This window comes from Drosophila bipectinata, chromosome 3R, assembly GCF_030179905.1.
Source record: "Drosophila bipectinata strain 14024-0381.07 chromosome 3R, DbipHiC1v2, whole genome shotgun sequence".
NCBI classification, from domain to species: domain Eukaryota; kingdom Metazoa; phylum Arthropoda; class Insecta; order Diptera; family Drosophilidae; genus Drosophila; species Drosophila bipectinata.
Genome location: NC_091739.1, coordinates 5086142 through 5111373, shown reverse-complemented (window position 1 = coordinate 5111373; position 25232 = coordinate 5086142). Strand labels below are relative to the sequence as shown.

At 42.9% G+C, this 25232-nt stretch overlaps 1 protein-coding gene across 1 annotated transcript; it reads right to left on the bottom strand.

The window, feature by feature from the left end:
- Positions 1–496: 496 nt before the first annotated feature.
- Positions 497–24102, bottom strand: Octbeta1R (Octopamine beta1 receptor). Its single transcript, XM_017244539.3, has 8 exons — positions 23978–24102; positions 9218–9795; positions 6258–6455; positions 6017–6188; positions 4813–4949; positions 4568–4750; positions 3849–4002; positions 497–2349 (listed from the first exon to the last, which is right to left on the bottom strand). Exons 2-8 carry the CDS (start codon positions 9652–9654, stop codon positions 2080–2082), a joined length of 1551 nt encoding a protein of 516 aa, XP_017100028.2. The 5' UTR covers positions 9655–9795; positions 23978–24102; the 3' UTR covers positions 497–2079.
- Positions 24103–25232: the final 1130 nt, after the last annotated feature.

Here is a 25232-nt window from a genome sequence, read left to right as displayed (position 1 = left end):
AAATCTAAATACTAGCCCAGCCGCTGGGAGCACGAGTTGTACAAGTCATTGTCATCCAAGAATCGAAAGACTTATCTGAGATTGCATCATGGAATAACTTGTCATCGCACATTTCCGAGCGACTGTAATCAGCGTTAGCTCTGCCAAATTGCCATAATTTAATTATTTTCCTTTCAACGTTTTTCGCTAAATTTTGAGTAGTTATTTTTATCCAAAAGTCACATGCCTCCCGTCAGTTGACTTGCCAATTTGTTATACATTTATGAATGTGGCTTGCAGCTCTTGGCAATCTATTGACAAGCAGGCTTATGGACACGTGCCACATTTCTCTGGCTTAAATAGCAGTTTAAAAAGCTTAAAAATACCCTAAAACCGAGAGGTACATATAACTGGGAAGCAAATGAGAAATTCATTTCCAAACTTAGTGATGATGATAAGATATATGGTATCTTATTTCCTCGTTTAACTGACTGGAATGTACAGGCTACAGCTCCTACTAAAGTACAATGCTCCTGGAAACACTTGGATCAACAAAGGAACACATTTAGATACTTATATAACTGAAAATACATTTTTTTAAAATTAAACTCTGTTGGCTGATTCATAAAGTAAGAGAATAAGGGGGAAAGAGCATTCGCTGTTTGGAATTCCATGGAAAGCTACGATAATTTAGTTAACAATATTTGGCTACATTCTAACTTTTATCAAACGGTGCTGCTGCTGCTCGGCCCATAAACTTTTTCGTGGGCGTTCCGCAGTTTAAACAAAGCGCCGAGAGTTAAATAAAACAAATATTGACATGCCCACCGGCGGACGGACAAGGAGGGATGTATTCCGGCCCGCAAGACGGGGTGCGATGCTCATTTGTCGGCGGCGGTGAGCTCTTAAGCCGGCGCTTTAAATAATGACTATGAATCGTAAGAAAAAGTCAGCTACGTACAGACACCGTAAACATATATATTTGCAACGATTTGATATATTTCTGGGCAAACATTGTCCGCCAGCTTGGGCTTTCGCTAAACAAACACACTCTGAACTCCCTTTGATTTATGGGGGCGAGGGCGGTGACAAATTCGGCGCGGGGCGTGGCAGTTACAGTTGCGATTCCGACTGCTGATAATTTCTCCATTAAATGTATATATCTTATTCAACAAATTCGCAAGTGCTGTTTTCATTTTCATTTTATTTTGCTATCAAGTCGAAAGCGAAAGTCAACAGAACGGGCTCGGAAACTGGGGAGCTTAGTTAGTTTATTGTGCTTCGTAAAGATTGTCCAGGCAAAAAAATTAGTATAAGGGATTAGTAGCACGGGCTTACAAAAACAGTTCTATGAATGTCAGTTGCATCTAGTTGCGAAATTGTATCGACAGTTGCAGGTATTTAATATAGTATAGATTTTAGTGGAAGGGAGAGACTCTAAGTCAGGAACATTTAGCTGCCAATCTTTGTAGCTAATTAGACCCAATGGATATGTTAGACGTGCTCTTTTTAGGCTCTACACACACATGACTTACAATACATGACTATATAGCTATAACACCTGACTATTAATTCAAACCTTTCAATAGACAAACATTTTCTCAAGAAACCCATTCGAAAAATCCATTGAAACTCAAACAAGAAAAGTGAACTATTCGCTTGCGATTATTGGTGTATATTCTATAGGACAACATCTAGCTTTATACATACGTATATCAAACATTCAATATTATATTTCTGCTTTCGCATTCATAAACATCTCTCTAAATGTCAATCGATTATATATTGTATGCATGAGTTTTTCCTCACTGAACTTTGTAAATATTTATGGTGAAATATGTTTATTTCTATTTGTATTTCAATTCATTTTGCACGTCAATTTTCTGTTCTTGAAGGCTTTCGTTTTAATCTGTGGGATTGTCGTATTCTTTGTTGATTTTTATTTCTGCATTAGCTATTTGTTTTGTGGTTAAATTCTTGCCCTTTGACCGGTTTTCATTTTAAGCTGGCAATTTATTCAAGGAATTTAATTCTTAACTCAGCCTACACTTCATGAGCAGGCCGACATGCCTGAAATCAAGTATCCGCCGTGGTGTGCGATTAATTGGTGTAGAGCGGATGCAATTGCTGCATGTGGGCGTCGGTGGTGGCGGGCGTGACGTTGACGGCGTACTGGCGGGCTCTCATCACGCTCATATGGATCTCCGAGGAGGCAGTGGAGTTGACACAGTTGGCCATGTCGGCGGAGCCGGATCCGGCCCTGGCGCCGTTAGTTCCCCGACGGCTGGGACCGCCGAACTCCAGGTCGCGGTCTAGGTCGTCCCGCCCCCCTCCGCGGCGGCAGTATCGGAAGAGGAAGGGGCACAAGCTCTAAAGAGAAATACATAAAAAAACATAGTCAGACATTAGAAGTACCCACATCCTCGAAAACCGCACCCTCGTAGTTCGGTTAGAGTACGCTATATGTATAATTTAATAGAGTTTGCTTGCTACAGTACAGTTCTCAAAAGGTTAAGCATACGACGCGTGGTACGTGGGACGGCACAGTCGACGGGAGGGGTGGCTTGGTGTGGGGCTGGATGGCGGCACATGTCTGTGACAATTTGGTTTCACACACACAACAAATAACAAAAAAAAACAAAGTAAAACCCAAAAGTAAAAAATAAAAGCAAAAAAATGGGAGTCAAAGAAAACAACAAAAAAAGGGACAAAAAATGCTAAACGATATGAAAGGCCGCGCATTCGTTGGTGAAAAAAATTGGAAAAGGGACCGAGTGCGTGTTTTTGTACTGGTGTTGGTGTTGTGTCAAAGTGTGCAGCTCAAAAGGGAGAATTTTTAGAAAAAAAATATGTTTAAAACAACGACAAAAAAAGAGGGACTGCGTGGGGAAAAATAACATTTTATCATGGGAATATACACTGGAGTACAGCAGGTGCGTGTGTGTGCTCGTAGAGGTGCATAGATGGTTCAGTTTTAATTTAAATATTACATTTTTTTGGGTTTTTGTTTCTATTTCGGTTTCTGTTGCATACTTTTAGGCGCATTTGGCTTAGCTTTTGTTCGGCACTAGGCAACGTAGCAGCAAAGTAAGCGCCAGCTGTGCGTAAAAGAAAGAAATGGTAGTAGTTTCAGTTTATGGAGAGTGAAAGTGGTAAGCAGGAAGTTCAAACGATTAGTAAGCCAAAGCGTTAGACCAATTTTCGAGCCACCCTCCAGGCGGCAGACAGAGACAGCCGATGTGGGTGTAGAAAGAGAGAGTCAGAGCAAGAGCAAGAGAGACAGATAGAGATGGCAGGCACAAGCAGAGCAAGACGTGCAGAGCAGAATTCGTTCTTCAGGCAGAGAAAAAAAGCTATTTTTCTTGCTTAGCAACCAGAGAGGAGAAGCATTTCAATCAGCTAAAATGAACGCTACGCTTTCTACACTTTCCGTCAAGCAGTAAATACACAGAGAAAAAATATGACTATTTACATTTTTTTAAATTTTAAAAGAAATAACTTTACAAGTTTAGTATAAAATAACTTTGAAATATATTTTTTCTCTGCCTATTAATGCTTGAAGATAGCTACCAAAATAATTGCTAAACGTGAGCCTTTTCTGGTGGACGTTGCTGTTGGTGTATTGGCCATGTTGCTAGTTGCTGCCGATATGGTTGCTGCTGCCATCGCCGCTGCTGCTGGTGTCTTGTCCTTAGCGATTGCAGCAAATGCCGTGGCCCTTAACTAAGTCTAAAATCGTGGGTGCACAAATTTTTGGTCGGATACCCAATCAAAGAGGAATATTGAATATAAAAATAAAGTTCCCATCAAGATGTCGAAGTTGAAAATAAATGCAAATTACTCAATAGCCGATGCCAGCCAGCACTTACCTTGAGGGTCTTTTTGAAGGCCGCCCTGAAATCGCGATTGAAGTATGCATAAATAATGGGGTTCAGGGCCGAGTTGAAGTAACCGATCCAAAATAATATGCCGACCAGGAGGCGAGGAGTGATGCAACTATCGCACAAGGAGGATACAATATACCTGGTGGAGGGTTAAAGAGATACCAAATTAAGTTGAATTTTCAGCAATAAAGTGAAGCAAGAAGAAGGATAATAATACATTTTTGTGCAATTTTATTTTGTTGCTTATTTCCCTGCCACTACTTTCTTTAGTAGTTTCTCTTCTTTATTAGCAGTCAAGGCTTACCATGGCTTGGCATAACTTTATTGCTTAATAAAATAAATTTCTCTCTTTGGCTTACTTTAAGACTGAGATTACTAAACATTTTAAAAGATAAAAGCAAAATAAGGATATCCAAGAGTTAGGCCAATAAAATCATACCTATGTATGTATATACATATATCTCCTGTTTTAAATTCGTTTTTCAAAATAAATATCTAACAAATTTTCTTGCTTTTTCTTAAATTCTTAAGATTTTTTCAGGTAAAAACATAAAATTATAAACTTTAAAAAATAAATACACCTATAAGTATAAAGGTTAAACGCTCATCTTAATAAAGCTCGTTTTAATCACGAATTAGTCGTCATCTTATAATTTTCGTTTTAGCCATATTTACTGCAAATTGAGAAAATCAAGTATACGCACCAGAGGAAGAACGGCAGCCAGCAGATGAGGAAGGCGCTCATTATGATGCCCAGGGTGCGGGCGGCCTTCCTCTCCCGCCTCATCGTCGTAATGGTCGACTGTTCCACCTGGATGCTTGGGCGCGGCTTGGGAATTTGGCTAATCTGCAGATGCTTCTCCAGCAGCAGAGCGGCCACCTTGGATCTGAGATTGGGGTAATTAGCGTTAATTGGCCACCGCCGGACCACCACTTGATCCAATCTTACCTGTAGACGAGGCGCTCCTGACGGTCGGCCTCCTGGTAAATGCGATAGTACATTGAAAGCATCACGATGCCGGGTATCCAGAAACTCATTGACGAACTCACTATGGCGTAGGCCTTGTTCACTTTGAACTCGCATATCTAAAATCGGAATGTTGAGTATTGAGCGGCTTGTGTTCATCGGCCAGGCAACTCAATTAGCGCTCTAGTTGCGACTGAATCAATAAATCAAAAACGATGCCCGGGGGGAAAACTAATGGAGCGTAATGCCTCGCAATTGGCAACTGTGGAATGCGTTTGTTGCACTGCCGTAGTGCCGCATAGCCGCAATGTCAAGTGCGGCAGCAATAAAAACTCAATTACATTGTGCATTACTGTGATGGCATGACAAAAGGCCAACAGAAGACGTCTAATCAGATTTATGGCCTAGACCCCGTTGCCAGCCACTTATTAGCATAAACAAGTAAAACTAATTAAAGCCCAGCCCGGATGTTAATGCTATGCAAAGGGCTTTCAATGAGTTGCTTTGCCGGATGGCAAGGTGGAGCCTCGAAAATTATGCACAGCCTGTGCAAAAACCGGAATGGAATTACGTACATTTATTTCTACATCAGCATTTTTATTGCGCAATGATAACCGCAGTGGGTGTGGGCTACTGCTCTACATAGCAGCTGCTGACTGTGCTGGAATGAAAATGGTTCTACCATGGTGGCCTCCATGTCGAATTTCGACGCCACTGAGAGAATACGGGAAACCAATAAAATGGAGTAATAAATATGCTACCTGTCGGCTGAGCGCCTGAAAGGCGTAAAACTGCTTCAGCCACACAAACATAAATCAATTTCCGTTGAGACGGGGCTCCGGGACCGGAGACTGCGGACTCGGGACTTCGGACTACGGACTTTTACGGGAAAAGTCAAAGGCCACATCCACACAGACCCCAAGCCCTGACTCCGACCCAGGAACCCATGCAAAATGCATACCAAGTCAATACCCCGGACTCTATCAACTAAATTAGAATTTTCTATTAGTTTGATGTGCAAGAAAATTGAATAAATAATGCAGGGCCCTGGCTGGCATACATGCTATGCATAGCATATTTGCTGTAAACGATTGCCTAAGTAAATCTGAAGGGCACTTAAATAGAGACCAGAAACAGGCGATTTAATTATCCAATTAAATGCCTTATTGTGGGCATTATTACTTACGTGCGGATTCGATTTGAGATACTTGTAGTTCTCGGCAGTTGTGTACCAGCCCGTGCAGATGGGCAGGAAGGAGAGCAGGGCCGGCGAAAGCCAGACCATTAGGAGCATGATGAACACCCGCCTCTGGGTCATGATCAAGGGATAGTCCAGCGGCTGGACAATGGCGTAGTATCTGGTGGGTGGAGAAATACAGGATATACAGTAGAGCAACCTCTAATTACTCTGTTGTTTGGATACGCACCTGTCGACGGATATGCAACAGAGGTGCATGATGCTGGCCGTGGAGAAGTACACATCGAAGCTGTTCCACATGTCGCACATCACCGAGCCGAACATCCACTTGCCGGAGATCATGACGGAAGCATTAAATGTCATCGCACAGAGGGCCACCAGCATGTCGGCCACGGCCAGTGAGACCACAAAGTAGTTGGTAATGATGCTGCAAGGCGAGAGATTAAAAGCAAAGATAAAACTAATCTGGAAGGATACAGCCCACACAGCCACTCCCGTACCCGCACCCACATCCACACCCGCTTCCACAACCACATATATCCTGGAAAAGGAAGTGCAAGGAGGATTGGCAAGTTCTCAAATTAAATTTTTGCATTAAGCTTTCAAGTCACTCACGGCTAATCGCCTCTCAGACACAAACTCAGACTCAGACCCAAACTCAAACTCAAAGTTGGAAACTTTTGGTTAACGAACATCGCGCATACGCCGCATGTGACCGCCGTTAAACGCGGCACGGCGCTTCACCGAGATCCGAGATCCGAGTTCCGAGCTGCGAGCTCCAAGTGGATTTCATTGTTTAATGGGTTAATTAATAATTAGCTTAACGCCACCACAACTTCCACCAGCAATCATCAACATTGCGTGGAACCGCAAAACGCAAAGTCAATTATGAGCACGCGGCGTATACGCAATGTGCAAATACGTTTATCGGCTTCAACGTCAGAAATGATTTTCCTGGGCAACTTAAATCCTTGTGCCTCGGCTGAAGCCACAGCCGAGAGGGTTGGCGGAGAGCTCAAGTTTAAAGTCTATGGGGAATTGTATTTGGTCGGAAACTTCTCAGATAAAACTTTCCGAGTCTGAGGAGGCTAAACATGATTTAATATAAAACAAAAACTTTTCGAATGCAATAAGTTTCGAATGCAAGACTAAAAGTGCATCTATCATGACTTACAAAGATGGAATGAGGCGGACTCCTTTTGGTTGAGCTTTTGATCTCCTAAACTCGTTAACAATCGCCTGGCATTTAGGCAGATTTTTTGTGCTGTTAGGTCAGGACATTGAACTGCCTACCCACAAACCTAATTACCAGAGTCGGAGTCCAGACCCGACCGCAAAAAGGTCGACCGACTTAAAGCCACCACAGCAAATAACCCGCATCAAAGCCAACACAAAATTGTTATTGAGGCGTTAACCTAAAGCCGATTACACGGTAGGGGGAGTTTGGTGGAATGTTCCGCTGATAGGTGTCAAGTTTGATTACAATTATGAGTTGGCACTTTCTGCTCGGGCTGAATAGAGAAAGTAGAAGCCAAAGGTGTAAGCAAAAGTTGAACTTTCGGCGACCTTTAATTTGTCATCGCAATTTATTGATTACACCATATGCTGTGCTAGGGCATGAATTATTTATATTAAGTGAGTGGGCAAAACTCGGAGGAAAACATAAAAAGAATATATGGATGTGGGACCCTGGGCGGGTTGCCTGGCTGCACGGCCTAAGTGGGAATACATGTTGTTTCGTAATTAAGTCTAATTTGCCATGATGATTTAAACTGCCTAGCCGGGCGTAAAAGGTGAAAATGGTGCGGAAAACGCACATGACAATGAGATGCTGGCACAAGCAGTTGAGATAAAAATGGCAACATGGAATAGACGTAGTCAGGGTCAGGTCCCAAATTGCCTGTCCCTGGCAGGCTAAATGAGCCTCAGCCTCGGCCTCAGTCTCGGTCTCGGTCTCAGTCTCAGTCTCGGTCTCATCTCCGTCTCAGAATCCCCAGTTTTCAGACACAAATGTCAGGTGCTTTTTTTTCCTTCTTTTCCTTTTACGAGGCAAGGTATAAGATTCCTCGACAAGAGCCGTGAGGCAAAACCGTGGCAATGGCAGTGGCATTTTCTTGGGCCTGCTTAAATAGTCTGCTATGCCTTGACATTGAACGTCCTGGGGTTAGGTTACACCATTGTCGCTTCGCTGGCTCGGAGTGTTTTATGTTGGGTTCTTTAAATGCCAGCGTTGTTGAGCTTATGAATTTTTTGCGGCTAAAACACGTACATACCTGGATACTTGGCAAATCCCACAGCACAACACAACACCCGGCAGACCCACACAAAGCCATATCTCATATCTCATGTGGAGGCGACGCGGGGCTCAATTCATAAATTTGACAAATTATATGGCCGCCCATAAAGTAAATGGCAATGGCGACCCCCTAAGTAGGCAGCAATATTTTGATGCTCGCCCTTTATTAACATTTCTAATGTAATTACGCACGTATCTAACATTTAACTTGGCTTTCGCCTTTTGCCGTTTGCCTGGCGGAATTAACTGGCCACGCCCTTTGATTGGCGGAAGGCGGACAAGATGAGTTCTGTGCGCTTGACACGCAAAAATGGTGGAAAATATGATAAATGATGACAAATTAATGGCCGCAAAAACGAGGTAGATACTCGTAATGTCAAAGTCCTGCGAAAAAGACTAGCGAAGGTGCAAAAAATATATTAGAGCAACAAAACTCGGACACTGTCAGGTCCTTGACAGCTAAAACAATCGCGAATCCTGACTACGTGCTATTCAGGAAATGAGAAAAGATATTTGAAATGAATGTAAAATGTCAGAAAGGAAACTGGTGGGTTCATTCGAATGTTTCTGATTCTAAGCCTTAAAAAAGAAATAATAATAAAAAAGCTTAAATGGATAACATCAGTTAAATTTTACCCAATAAAACTAGAAAAATAAATAAAGCGAGATAAACCATTGATGTTGCCACAAATGTTATTAGATTATCGTTTAGTTGACATAATCGAAGGCTCTGGGCAGAAAATGTAATAAAAAACCACTCGATTGTTTGCATGACATGGACACCATGGCGGGTAAAATGAACCAAATTAATGGGAAGGCGACAAATGTCAGCGGTGACATATGACCACACACGCGCCACACACTACCACACATATAAGAGTGGAAGGACTCACCGCAATTTCCGGTGGCGCATAACAGACACAATCACCAGCATGTTACCCAGGATGGCGGCCAGTATGATGAAACCAATAACGAAACACTTGACGAAGACTAATGCTAGATGTGTGCTGCCCTCGGCATCCTCGCCGTCGACGGAGGCGGCGGCTGCGCTCGCCTCGAATCCTGCATCCTGCGCCGTTCCGGATACAACATCTTCGACGGACACTGTGCTGGTGCCGATGCCCGTTCCACTGCTCACTAGTCCCCCCTCGTCGATGAGTCCGTCGGCAATGAGATTCAGATATCGGGCATGGGATGCAGATGCCTCCAGGACTGGCAGTTGCCTTCCCAGGGGCTGTAGATGCAAACGGGGCTCCCGTGTCCCCTGTCCTTCCAGCAACGTCCTGGCCGTGGTGGCCGTCATGGCCTGGAGTCTCTGTAGAAGTGTCATGACTGGGTTGTGCCAACTTAGTTGCAGCTGGTAGTCAGAGCAAATGTTACACTAATGCCAACGGAAAGGACACTCAAAGGAAAGGACATTCTGCCCAAGTCGTTTTGATGAGCGATATTATGGCCAATCGTTTGCCAGGACCTGCAATTGAATAAAAAGATAAACGATTTATTTCCTTTCATAGTCGTCGGCTCACTCGGAAAGAGCAACATCGATTTGTTAAGTTGTTTGTGGTTTATGTTTCCAGAGCATTTATTGAAAAATAAAGATAAATGGTAGTTGCTAGTTTAAGATCAAAAGGACATCTGAGCTTTTAAATTATTTACTCAAGAGTACTCTCTTCCCCACTACAAGTTTAAAATTTAGTTCAGAAATTTAAGAAGTAAGTTGCTTTAAGAGTATCTTTTATTCTTCAGAACCGGCAGTTAACTTTTGACTTTTGCCTACGATTTCTCAGCCACGTTCTGGATTCGATTTCCATTTACATTTGCATCAATTTGGCATTTGTTGTGGCAGTTAAATGAACCGCAACGTGCCGGCTATTTGTCTTCTATCTGCCTCCCGCCCCGTCCGTGGTATGCCCCAATTTGTGTAGAACATGCAAATCTCGGAGGCAGCCCAGGGAAACGAACAGAAGGACTAGGCAGAATCCGAGCCAGAGTTAAGCCCATAAACACCTTGAGTCTTTGGTGGCTTTGTATGGGGTATATACCATAATATTATATTATATAAATTCCGTTAGCCGCGGGCTCTGAACAGACAATGAAATTGAAACCCACAGAGTCGAGAGGGCTGCCGGGAGTAGTGCCAAAAACGTAATCCCTCTCAATTGGTTTAATTTACCATAAACAGCTTCAGTATCTGGGCCGATAGGGGGGAATTTCCGTTTTCGACGGGGCCTGTCGAAAATTTGCTTCCTTCCTGGAAGGAGCAGCTGTCGCATTTCTGTTTTTTAGGCATTCGGCCAGAATTTGGGCTGCCAGCTGCTCGCTGTCACTCGCTGCCCATCCCATATTTTATCATCAGCGGAGGAGGCTTATCATTAGCAAATGTCAATTTTCAAATTATGTACATTTATTTGGCGATTGGCTTGCCGCGTAATCGAGGCCCATCAATACCATACAAGTTTCGGCAAATACTCAACCATGCCAGGGGCTATGCTTTTCCATTTGATTCCATCCGAGTATGGGAAGCACTTACTCTCACACTCCTTCGGCGAAAGTAGGCAAACATTTGGGACTCGAGCAAACGTGTAATTCCCATGTTGGGCAAACTAAGTAAACTTCAGCCAACAAATACGAATGTCACCAGAGGAATTGTGTGTGCGCCCAGGTCCTTTCTCCTGCACCTTTAGGGAAATGAGTTTTATGTGGTTTGTGTTGTGGGTTGGAGGTACGAGGAGTGGCTGTGTGTGCATGACACTCACCAACAAAGCGACCGCGACTGAAGTGAACTTTAAATCAATAAAGAACAACAAATTGAAAAGCCTCGTAAGTCGCGCACCACCACTTTTCGAATACGAGTATATATATAGAGACATATAGAGGTACATATATACGAAACGCCGAGTGCTTTTGTCAAACGCATTGACAATGCGCCATAACAATAACAGCGAACGCAGGTCACCCCTCCAAGTGTCCCGGTCCCAGGCCCAGGCCCTGGCACAGGCCCGGACTCGGATCCGGGTCTCAGTTCCGGTTACAGCTTTTGTCTGCTTTTCCCAAAGCCGTAGGGACGGCGGTGTCTTCACAATACATCACCCAGCAGGTGTGGTTTCTCTGCAGTCAATATCAACGCTTATTTTTCTAATATATACGTATATATTTATATATTTTTTGTGGTACACAGAATCTTTTCTTGTTCGACTTTTATTTGTTAAAGCGTCTGAGATTTGCCTTTGGGACTCGGTCTTTCATTTGACCTTTCAAAGTTGGCCAAGCATACAGTGGATGCAAATGCTAAGCCGGCGATGAAAATAACTCAGATTTTGCGATAGGATGGATACTCCGAATCTGGCGGAGATTTCAATTCAATTGAAGTTTAAATCAATCAGGGTGATCAATACACACATCAAGCGGAATCTGCGTGGGGAACTGATTTCTCGCCCATTCCTTGCCGTCTGGGCTAGGTCGTGGATCCTTTTGTCAGTCGGCAGGACATGCTGAATGGCTGTGATTTATTTCTTTTGGCCGTGGCCCATTGTGACGGTGCATTGGATTCGGTTGGGTCCTTGGCTTGTTAGTTATTTATCCTTACTTATTCTTTTGCTTATTTGAATTCGCCTGTGTTTATTTACAGCTGAGAGCGCATTGGCCCCAACCTGGCCACAAGCGTTGATGTTTGGCCTTCGGTCCAGGCCAAGTCCGAGAAATTAATTTGCCATCTTGTGTGGGATCTGGGTTCTGGGCTGTGGGCCCTGTGTTTGGCTTCGGATTAGGGTTTCGGTTTGGGGCTTACCCAACAGATTGATGGTGGACTTTAATTGCTTTTCGAAGAGCACTTTGACCCGCTTACGCTCAGCTCTTAATTAATTTTTAATTTATGCAAAGAACAGAAAAATCTTGGAGGGTTAGCTGGTGCCCCTTCATCCTTTTCGCTAATCGATTTTTACAAATATCCGAAAATGCCACTTAAGCACACGCAGTGCGTTCTAATTGAGTGGCCCAATCGGGATGAAGTCATTTATCACTGGGGGAATTACAATCAAGACAGGACAGGACAGCCAAACTCATAAATATGGCCCTGCGAAAGCGATTTAATTGAGTGCTAAAAGCCCCAAGACAAAGGCGCCGGACAAAGGGCCATGGAAGGAAATGAAATCAAGCCGAAACGGTTGTCAACCGATCGAACAAATCGAACCCAAACGGAAAACGAATCGAAACGGCAGCGAATCGAAACTAATTGGACGCCTGGAAGTATGCAAAGATAAATTGACAGCGGTCAGCCGCAACCGAGAAACCGAGACACAAGCTCTGAGGGCCACCGAAGGGAAAACAAAGTTAACTTTGTTTCGTTTATGTCGACCATTTGCTAAATCAAACAACAGAGGACCAGAAATAATAGAAAGGAAGCAACAAAAAATGAAAGGAAATTTTCAAGGGAACAGGAACCTCACCCAGAAAATATATGTATATGAATGGTGGCTACTGAGGCAATCAGGCTGACAAGGAACGGAAGTGAAAGTTCAATTATTCATCTGGCCATCCCACTTTCTCAGTCTTGATTATGCCACACACACACCCACCCATACTTGAACCCGCAGTTACAAAGATACAGATACATATTCATATAGCGGCCATCAGAGGACTTGGCCTTGTTCGCATTTACATTTTAAATTGCAGTATTACAAGCTCTATTTGCATTGCTGGCGGCCCTTACAACGCGCTGCCCATTTTCGAGCTGAATTCTTTGTGCATTTAGTCTGGCTAACACACACACACACGCCCCTAAAAGCCGAAAACAAACACACGAACACACACACCAGTTGGCTGAAAATAGATGAGCATTTTAGTTGGCATTTTTCAGGTTGGCATTTTTGAGGCTTGACAGCCCAGCAGCGTTGACAACGACAACATTTTCTCCTGCTGCCGCTGCCGCTCCTGCTACTGCGGCTCCTGTGGTCTGTGAGTTCACGTCCAGGACACAAACCTGATCCTGAACCTGGAATGAATAATGAACTGCATAATTGGAGCAGCAGTTTGGCAATATTTACAATATAAACACGACTATGCTAACAGGAAATATTACTCGTATAAATTACAATTGCAAATAAACGTTTGAATACCAAATGTCCTTCACATCCAATTTATGGGAAGGTTGAATGCAGCTTTAATTAATATATTAATTATTTGGGGTTTTGTTATAAAAATATTTCAAGAATTTCAATAGGCATCAGCTATAATTTGATTTCGCGAATGCAGATTAAATTGCCAATCTGCGCTGTATGAATTTTTGCTAATTTTATTCACGGGCCAGGTTCGCCACATTTTATGCTAATTAAATTACATACGTGTGTGGTCGGAAGGGGTCAGATACTGGAGAAGGTAAAGAAAGGGACCGGACCGATGCAGAAGCTTTTCCATAAAAGTGGCGCTTATGCAGTTTTTAATTAATTTCGCTGCCTGCAAAGTACGCGGCTCCCATCGTATGTGCTGGTTTTTATCTTCCAGCATACAAATATTTTTACTGCAGGAGAGCATTCTTGCTCCACGGCTGCTGTTTGCCATTTGCATTGCCAAGGCAATCCTGCAGCATGCCCCAGTCCAGCCCACCACCCACAACCCACTACCCACATCTCACGTCCATCTCATGTCTCTGCCCCGACCATAACTGTTGAATATTCGAGTATATTTTTGCGCGCTGGACGAACAGGCTCCATGATGCATGTCGTCCGCTTCCGGCTGTTGTTTATATCATTTATACGGTTTACACTGTTGGCCAAAGCCAAAAAGTGTGAAAATTGTTTGCCCACACGCCCTGACACTGGGTAACTAGAGGTGAGCTCTGCCCTGACCACTTGACATCCCAACAAAGACCAAACAAAAAACTGAAGGGAGCTGCAAAATTCTCACACGCACTAAGCTTTATTAAAATAAATTTACAACTTGAGGAAATGACTTACACTACGCATACATGCGGACAGAGCACACATATTTCTCTCCCGACCCGCTTGATGACGGAAAAATAACGACCAAAACGTGTCGACAACGCTCTAATTGATATACAGGGTGCCGGTTTCAGTGTGGACATTGCAAATATTTGGCATACTCTGTGGACAAAAGACAAGACAACAGGGACACCCAAAAAAACGGGCTCTACATTCATGCCAACACGACCGAAAAAAACAGATTGGACATAGTTTTGGATATATAGGGTTCTGTATTTACTGTTTAGTTTCAAATAAACTTAATTGGGTAAAGTTCAGCATTAAACTAATAATAACTCAAGTTTTTCAAACGTTTTTTGTTTGGAAATGTTCTGAAAAATACCCATTTCAAATCAGCATTAATTTAGACTGGCTTTATAGACTTTCACCTTATTTATTTTAAATTTTAAAATAAGTTTCAATTCCAGTAAACTTTAAACATAAGAATACATAAGTAGAACTTAAGAATAATAACAAACATACTTGCTAAAACTGTTTTGAATAAAATTTTGTATCAGAATTATAATCGAATAATTCCCAGGTATCAATGTGAATATGAAGAGCTAGAATGAACTCCTATAAAGAATTAATAACCCCCAAACTCATTTAAGATGCTTAAAAAATAGTGAGTTCTTTTCAAAAGACCCTTTTTGTTGAGAAATTTTGGAACTCTACCTATAAATCCGCTATCGATATACCTTTCAGAAATACCATAATCCTTGGGTAGCAAATTGCTGAAAGCTACGCACGACTGCCCACCTACTGTGAACCTGTGGGTGTGAGTATCTGTGAGGCTGTAGGTGCGTGTGTGGGAGGATTTCACTCTGCTAGTGTGTGGGTTTGAGTGTGCTTAGGTCCCAACAACAAGAACAACAAGTGCGAGCATGTGGTAGCTCTCCTGCGTCCGTCCTGCCGCACTGCGCCTGCCTTCCGCATGATTTTGCATTTCAAATTATTTCCGAGTGCAGTGGGTGTGAGCGAATGGGAGACACCGAATGGGAGCGGGTGGACGGGGCGGCTACAGGAGCACGTGCAGTCATGTAACATAGGCAGACACACATACTTCAAAAAGCCGCTGGCTTTTGAGAATTGCCAAAGAGCCAAAGTGTGGGAAGAGGTTTTTGGGGGCTTGGTGGCTGGGAGGACTGAGTTGGGTGCCAGCTACACGTTGAGAACATTTTTTAAAATGCCAAGCTAACAATAGAAAAGATGCATCCTTATCAAGGACACAAACACCACTGCTTGGCTGCAAAACAAAAACATTGAGGCGGGGGCTGGGTTGTAGTTGTTGTGGCTGCTGCTGCTGCTGCCACTGCTCCTGGCATGACAAAAGCAAAAAAACAGCAGAAAAACACAAAAACTAAATGGAAGTGAAAAGGACTGACTGACTAAAAGTAAAAACACAGGAAAGTATTTTGCTCAATTGTTGTTACTTTCTGTGCTGATTGTTTTAGTGTGCTTGCGAGGGCACACAGGTAGGGCAGGTGGTGTTGAGGGAATGGGTAAGGTAACAGCCAGGAGGCATCCTGCTCTTGGCACGAGTACTTGGTTTTGGTTTTGTGTGCCATCCGCCTTTCTCTGAACTGAACTGGCTGCCAGCTGAGCAATCTGCAGACTGCAGGACCTTGAGCGATTAGGTGGTCTTTTTACCACTCCACCCCCTCCAACCCAATTCAAATAAAAAACTTTGGCAGACAAATAGCATCACCAGCAGATATGTAGGTACAGAAGATGGAGCCAGTCGGAGGCAGCTTCATTAGCGTTAATTAATTGTATGGCCCCGAGAAGTCGTCGACAATTCAAAAGTTCCTCAGACGACATTGACAAACGAAGCGCAAAATTGCCAAAGTGTACGAGTATTCGGGTACCGGGAAAGGACAGAGGGGGACATCGGGACGAAAAAGTCTATGTTCCCAACTTTACCCAAGTGGCTGCTGCTGCAATGCCCAAACAATTAGCATGAAATCACGTACAAGGCACGGCCGGGGTCTCCGGCTCCGGCACCGTCTCTGTCTCTGACTCGATCTCCGGAACAAAGCGAATCCATTCGAGTCGAGTCGAGTCACTCACCTAAGTCGATAGTCAATGTCGATGGCTTTGGCTTTGCCTTTGGCTTTGGCCTTTTCATGCCAAGTGCGCGACCTTCGCTGGCGATTGAATTTGACATTGTGCCCTGTCCTCCCTTCACTTCCAGTCCCCTGCGCCTTTTTCTGCACTCTGCAAACAAGGAATGCTGATATTGCAAATATTTTCTTGAAAAATTAAAATTGAAATCTAAGGTTCTAGAAAGTCTTTAAAAATGTTTGCTTTTTAACAGTTTTCTAAAGAGAACTTGACTCCAAGATGCCAAAAATTTATTTCTTAGTGTCGCATGACTACCCATTCGCAGTGAAAGTCAATTGACATTTGCATTTAGATGTCTATGTGTATGAGTCCTTTTCTCTGTGTTTGTATCCTTGTCTCCTGACGGGACTGGGCCCGAAAAAGTATGCTACGCTTGAGTGTGTGCGGCACGCAAGTGATTCGAATGCCTTTGCTTTGTTCGCCCCCGAACGCTGACTTTTTATGGGACACCGGAGCACACTCCAGTGTATGAATGTGAGCACATTTTTATGGCATTTCACTGGCTAATATGCCAGCAATTTTCTACCTATTTTATTGACTCTGTGCACACACTCCCCTTAGCAGTGAAGTCCCACATGCCAGATGCAAGTGTGCGTAAACATCTGATTGCGAGTTATCCGGCCCATAGGCGTTTGGGCCAAGTTTCCACAGCCATTAGCTACAATTACGTACTTTTTACAAATTGAGTTGAGAGTTTGTTGGCCTGCATAAACATAAAACCAAATGGGATTTCAATAAAAAAAAGTTCTCACAAAGCAAAATGTAAAAATTCAAGTTAAAGAGCCAGGCGCCGGCCCCGACTCCGGTGTCTGCATTCCAAGTTCTTGAATTTCAATTATTAATATCAAACCTGGCGGGGAGGTCAGTCTCCATTCGGTTATTTTACAGACAGCTTCAAGTGGCACGTGCCGAGAGGTCGGGCCACGCATTCTGGCCATAAATAAACATTTAATAAGCCAGATACAGTCCAGTGTCCAAAAATACATATTGAAATTTGATCAAAAGCATATTAAATGATAGCCAGTTCTTAAATAATTTTTCATCATCATCGCCAAGGTAGTGTAATAGAGTGTTATTGCTGAGTTTAAATCACTTGATTTTCTAGCCGAACACAAAACTCGAATCACCATTTATATTGTCAGACCAGAAACTTGTTAAAGTTTTTGCAACAATTGCAATAGCAATTGCATTTCGATAAATGATTTACCAAGCAAAAGGCAGAGCCATCTTCGAGTGTGAGTGCGACAAAATGCAATGAATTATGACTCGCTTGGAAAGTGATGCAAAAAGTTTGCACAATGCCAACTCAATTCTGGATTCAATCAAGTCGATGCTGCCACATAGTCTAATTTCGTTTTTATGCCACCACACACACTGAGACAGAGGGAAACACAGCTTTTGATAAATCGCCATCGAGAGTCCTTTTCAGTGTGCACTCTGGCTTGTGTGCTTGTCGATATCCTTTTCACGGTCGCACTGAAATATTAAGCAGACAAATATGAAATCCCATATTGATACGTCCTCTCTCGACTGCCAGCAGTCGGAGGACAATTTAACTTTTATTGGTGCAGCATATATAATGCGATTTGGAAATGGAAACCGATTGTCAGCAAAGGTCATCCCTATTTCCCATTCGGGACTCAGACTCGTTTTCGGATCCGCATCCGCAGATTGCTTGGGGCAGCTCTCAGACATGGCAGGGATAGTGGGTGTGGAGGCGAATCCGAGAAACACAAGGATGGCCGGGACGAAACAGGACGAAGAGCTCAGCTTTTCTTTTCTGCTGACAGACAAGAGCAATGTGCACATGAAAAATCACGAAAAATTCAAGCTGACAAGAAACAATACAAACAACAAGGGCATCATTTTTGGCAATGCACTTGGAAAAGTATAGGTTTAATGGAATTTAAAGAAAACTCTGAGATTTATGGCCAAGTTGAGTGGCCAAAAACTACTTTAAAATAACGAGTAAGCGTGGTTTCAGCAAGATATATGAATAAAACCTTCTAAACATCTAATATTTCCTTTACTTTTTTCACCGTGCAGCCACAACCTTTGCTGTAATATCCTTTGCAACAGTGGCAGAAACAGCCATAAGGATAAATATAGATATAGATACATCCCAGAAGGCTTACGGCCTGTCCTTTGTCTGGTTTACGATTTGTGGATGATTTCCTCAGGTCACCGGATGGTCGGAAGGAAATTTAAAGTTTCATTTTGGCAGGCGAAGCCAAGAACCGGAGCCAAATCCCATAAATGTTTTTTCAGCCGCACACATCCGAATATCGAACACAATAAAGGTCAAAAGGCGAGAGAGTTTGATGATCCGAATGGTGTCCATAAAGCGAGGCATGCAACTAAAGTGATTGAATTAATATGGGGGAAGGGCGGGATATTGCAGCAGGGACTGGATAGTGGACAGAGTCCCGGAGACAAAGGACGGTTCCCGTTGGCAGGCCACGCACGCAGCACATATAAAGCCCCATAAGCATGTGCTATAGCTTTCGATGTATATAAGGGATATACATATATATATATACAATCTAAGTCCGGGTACATGTAAGCTCGGCCACGCATCATAACATGTCAATATACTCCTAACGCCGAACGCCATTAAAGTCAAATACTCTACGGGGAATTTTCAAGGCGACAGCGGCAGGTGGCGAGGTAGGAGGTCCTGCCGAAAGGTGGCTAAGCATCCACTCACTCCATTACCACCGCCCGCTCTTATTGCTATTGTGAGTGTTTTTTTTTTACACAAAATACAAAATCACATAATGACAAGGACAGCAACGTCAACAAAATCAAAGTGTAAAATGTTGAAAATCGAATTTGGTCCCAGCACAGAAAAGAGCCAAAGATATAAAAACAAGAAAAAAGATATATAAAAAAAATGGCTGGGAAACGGAAACGGATGTGCGGGCTGTAGAAAGAGAGGGGAACAATGCTAGAGAAGGACAGGCGGGGGTAACTGGCAGACATGCCATTATTTGTTGATGTATTAAAGCTTTTATTTACATGCAGGTGAGCGCCATTTGTTTATATTTGTGTTTGTATTCAATCAGCGTCAACAAGAGCCAAAAAATACAAATAAGAATAAAAATAAAAAACAATGAAAGGAGAAAGGAATCGAAAAATCACATGAAAAGTGAAGGCAAATCAAATAAAATCAAATCACTGGGCTGCCTTGTGTGTGAGTGTCAATTTTTTAAGAATTCCCGCAGTGGCAGGGCAGGGAAAAATGTCAGCGCCCAAGTGGTAAACACTCTTGGGCCTCTTCAACGGCTTTTCGGGCCAACTAATGGCTGCAATTTCGCGCTGCCAGTAGTTCATTATCATTCCGGGCATAATGTGATGGCGATGATTATGTTGACTGACAGGCCCCGGGAATCGAGAGCTGGGAAAACTAGCTAGTTGCCTGGTAGGATGGTGGGATGGTTGGATGGTTGGCCAGATAATAATATGTCTAGGCCAAATACGTTGCACATGGCCTACTTGGCAGTCGATGTCCTTCGGCTGTGGGTGGTTCGGGTGGTCGGTCGGTGTGATTGGTTGGCCCTCCATGGACTCATTCCATTCCTGTGCTCACCCTATTCCATCAGGCAAGTCCGTAATGAAGCTATAATTAGATAAGCGCAGTGCCGCAGCCTGCCAAACAGTGAACTACTCGTAATACTGCCACCCATCCTCTTATCCTGTGGGTCCTGCATGTGTGTGTGTATCTCACGGATACACACGCCCGCACCTGGCGCTGTATTTTTAGCCAACGAAATGAAACAAACGTTTGACTAACCAAACTCCAGCTGACAGATGAGCAGGCCACTGCCACAGACACACAGCTACAGATACCGAGTCTGTGCTTATGAATGGATGATTCTTCTATTCCTCAGCACTCAACCATACAATGGCCTCGCATCTCGTCCTGCAGAAAGGATAACTCTTACATGGCTTGGCTTCTTTCAGGTTGGGTCCTCAGCAGCGGTCCTGTGTGGGTGGGTGTCGGTTTGCTGGCAGCTAGTTAGCTGGGCATACATTGTCAACTGGCATGCGTGGCGTATACGTAATGGGGACTGATTTTTTTGGCAGGCAAGTAGATTGAGTTATTTCCCAGGAATTGTGATTTGTCTTTCTCTAATCATGAAGATAATTGAATTTGCAAACTGACTGAATGGGTAATTATGCGGGTAAATGGAAAATTAGGGGTTTCACTCTTACACAATACAAACAAATGTAATAGAAACTAAAAGGGTAGAAAGTTATTATTATTATTTATACCTATACCTATAATATTATATTATAGTTATTATATATATTATATAATATAATATTATTATTATATTTTATAATAGTTATATTATATTATATTATATATAATCATTAGGGCTTTATTTTATATTTTAATTTGTATATCAATTATTCCCATACTTTTGCTAATTAAAACTTTGTTAAGCCAATACGCCCTCAAACAAAGGATCATTGTGTGTGAAGCACAAATTTATTAGCACAAAGTACGCTTACTAGTTATTATTTATTTTTAGTCAGGTCATCAATCAATCAAAACTTACCCTTCACTCCAGTTACAAGTAGAAAGGGACTGGTCAAGGTCGAGTTCAAAGCTGACCCACTATGAAAAGTGGTCTAATATAGCCATCTCCCCCTTTACCTCAAATTTCAGTTATCCGCTTACTTAGCCTGGTTGTACTGGCCAATTAAAAGCCAAACACAAACTGCGGTCTCGGCCCATGAAAATCAAATCAGATGAAGATGTAGTTCTGGATGCCGACAATTCAATGAGAGCACCAAGAGAGAGCTCAATGGCCCATCAGGCCATCAATCAAACAATCACTTAATGAACTACTTCAAAAGCAGACGATGATGCCTCATTCGCAATTTTTGCCAAAAAAAATGCCCGAGCAACAATCGCAGACAAACACGCCAATTTCCACTCACAGTTTTGTTTCCCTGTTGTTGTGGGGCGGCCTCTTGGGTGGATTGGCATTAATTGCCTTGTGCTGCTTTTATGGCATCGATTGAAAAAGTTTTTGGGAAAACCAGTCCTATTTTTCGGCACCCCCCTAAGTACTCAGCCACAAAACTTTTCCAGCACCAAACGCTTAAAATGCGCTTAATTGAGAGTCAGACTTGAAGAGTCATTGAGGCGCCGCCCGGGAGATCCCAAAAAGTTTTACCAAACTATTCGAACCATTTTTGGCTCCAACAAAATATTATTGCAAATAATTCGTTTAGACAGTTTACACATTGTTAAGCGCCGATAGCCGATCGGGGCTGAAATCGACCTTCAAGGTATTTTTGTAAAATTTCAATTGTTTATCCTTTCCAGCTGAGGTGGGCGGACAACTTGGTCTGGGCTTGAAATTAATATTGAAATTGTGGCCACAAATTCCACTTGTAGTTCGAGCCCCGAAAGTTGCCTTCGTCCGGGCGGAGTATGTATTTCTGGCGGCCGACCGCAATTTGCCGAAAAACTTTTGAACTTTTTCGAAAAGTTTACTTTATCAACTTCTTGTTCATAGTTGGGTAAGACAAATCAAAAAGAGGAAATGCCAAAGCCCCAGAAAAGGGCGGGGGAATGGAAGGAAACCAAATTACTGCCCTAATGCCCAAACAAATCGATCTGTTAGGCCATGGCTACGTGACAGTTGCCACTTTAATTAAAATGAAATGCGCTAATGGAAATCCGAGCCCAAAATGAGTCTCACCCACACGCGCACACCCACAGGAACTGGAATTCATCCACACATCCTGACACATATAGGTGAACCGCATTTCGTTATGATTAAAAAGGCCCACGAGTGTCTGATGCGCGAATAAACAGCCAACATGCACTGAGAAAATTATCTACCATTTGAATAAAGAATGAAAATTAAACAAAAATACCATGTATCCGTAGAGATATAGGAAATTTTGTTCTTCAAGTGTCCATGACTAAACTAAATATAAATCAGAATAAGGAAAACCCCTAGCCGTGTGTGGAAAGCATTTTCAGACTATCATGTCTGTATTTCGGTACGTGAAATATTAATAATTCCATTTTGAACAGCTCAAGGCAAGGATAAGCTTGGCGGTCCGGGCTTTATTTTTAGACACTCGAAACCAAAACCAATGTGGGCCGATGTGAGACAGGAGGGAGTGGCAAGAGCGAGACGGGGGCTTGAGGTGAGGAGCGACGGACAGGTGGGGCCCAAGGGCCACTTAAAGCATAGAAAAACTATTAAAATTTATGCGTGGCCAACAAGAAAACAGCAACGAAACTGTCGCGTCCATTACCACACTCCAGCACACACACAGCAGGAGAAAGTGGCGGGAGAAAGTCGAGGAAAATAACCGAAGGGCAGGACATGTAAATGCTGACAAACAATAAAATGTGGCCAGCAAAGCAGCGCGAATGGAGTAATCCCTCCTGCTGACAAGTGCCCAGGACCTTGGACGGAGTTCGGTGAACTGTCGAGTGGAGCATAAGAGCCTACATCAACGATTCCTGGCGAGAGATTCTGGAGACACCCCGGGGATATCTTTACAGCCTTATTCCATATGTACTCGCTGTCATAATTTAAGCCAACATTTTGAGTGTTGGGGTAGATAATGAAATGTGTATTCACATCTTGATTGTATTCACAGGCCTATTCAAAACGAACATGAATGGTTTCCAAATAAAGAGGAGTTGTAAGAATAAGGAAACAAAATTTATAATACGAATAATATGGGAGAACAGATATCAATTTTTTAAAAGCAATATTGATTTATTAGCTTTTCTATTTAAAAATCGTTGATTTATATTTTATTTGATTTATAATTTTGTACAATCAAAATTTGATTTAAAGATAAAACTATTTTTAATATTTATCTTTCATATTTTTTATAATAAAAGCAGTTAAAAATTCTTTAACTTGAAAAATGATAAAATAAATATTAGCAAAGTTTATCAGTAAGGCCTCATATTTAAGGTAATCACATTTCTTTAACACTCTCTTTTGCCGCTGGGTTTATTAACTTTAAATTTATGAAAACAAATAGGCAAAAAAGTTAATTAGTCTTAGGGTACATAGTTGATTAATGAAAAACTTGTGAAAAAAGTAGAGCAAAAGTTCGCACAAAAGTTGTTAATTGAGTTAAAGTTCATAAACCTTAAGTCTCCGCACTGTCACTTCAAAAGTAACTACGTTCTTTATTCAGGCTATAAAGGCCACACTTTTCACGATCTTTAAAATTCAATAAAGGAAACTATAAAAATCTAAGTGAACCTTAAAACGTTGACAGGCTGATGCCTGGAGGGTATTTTTCGTTATTTTTTGTTTTCAAACTGCTTACACAGATTTCTTGTCGGCAGTTGTTGCTTCGGGGAGATGGCCAACTTAACGCCTTCGAGTTGTAAAACACTTAGCGGTTATTTCGTGTTTTGGCTGCCTTCTGCAGGAAGGACTCGCTTTGGAGGGAAAGTTTTAGGGGAGGACACACGCCAAGAAATCCGCACCAGGCGAATTTCTTGGTTGTGTTGTAGATAATTTAGCGCAATTTACGTGCAAATTTGCTTACGTTACTCGCCAGTCAAGGAAGATAGCGCACAGGTGTGTGCACGAGGCAATGGCTCCGAGGATGTCGAGGATATCGAGGCCCTTGGTTCAGTTTGGAGCGCGAACACAACCGACAACAGCAAAGGACAACGCACGACTGCGTCGGTTGCCGACCAGGAGCCTCGGCTCCTCCATTATGCCACCATGCTCATGCCACAGGCAGGCCAGCCGTGCCACTGTGCCAATGTGCCACGATGCCGAAACCAAAACCGAATCGAAATACGAAGGATACGCTGGGTAGTCGTTTGGCAGCGTCGTTAGTTGAAAGTAAGCAGAAATAGAAATATGAAAAAGAAGTAACCAAAATAGCAGTTGGGGCCGACTCCGTCTTAAATAAATCGCTAGTAGATTATTCGTGCTGGCACCCAGTTGTACCCGCTCTGCTTTCTTTTTGCCACCCTTCGCTGCTTGTTCTTACTTTCATTTTTTTCAGAAACAAACTTTTTTTAGGCCTGCCCCAGTGTGTATGCTACGAAAAATTGACAGCCGCAACGCAAAGGGGACAGTTTTTTCCATCTTTTTTTGTTATCCTGGAGTCTCGAGGTGCCTGCCTTTGGATAAGTAATTTTCGCTGTTTCTATTTAATTTATGACTCGTGTTGCCGTCGTGTTTCATTATTTGCCTTTTATTAATTTGTTTATTTGTTTATCTGTGCACCGCTCTGCTACCCATCTAGCAGCTCCCTCCCTCCATCCCTCCTCCCTCCGCCGTATCAGGGAACCAGGACATTCTTGGCCGTTTAAACGTTATGTGCCCCTCGCTTGTGTTTTTATGTACTTTTAATACACTCCACACAACCTGGAGCGGGCTTAGGCCCAGAGATAGACAGGACATTCTGATCCATACGTGTACCGTAGCCGAGTCGGTTGCCTTGGTTTACTGTTGCTTCGCTGAAAGTTTCTTGTATGCTTTCCTCACACGCGTAGGCGAGAGCCCCGCCAATCGCCCCCACTTTCACTGCCAGCCACCCCCACTCGATACGACTGTTGCATGCACAGCAGGGAAAGTCGTAAACATCTTCGTTGTGGTCTCGACGCCGGCTCCTGGCTCCTGGCTTCTTCTCAGCTTTTATTATCCTCCTCGGGGAGGCTGGAAGGATATGATAGGGATGTCAATTCTATTCAGACAGCGTTGAGAAGCTCTGGATTAATTAGAGTCCTAAAATTGCGGATCAAGATAGTCCAACGTCAGAGCCAATTTTGTCTCTTTTTTGTATT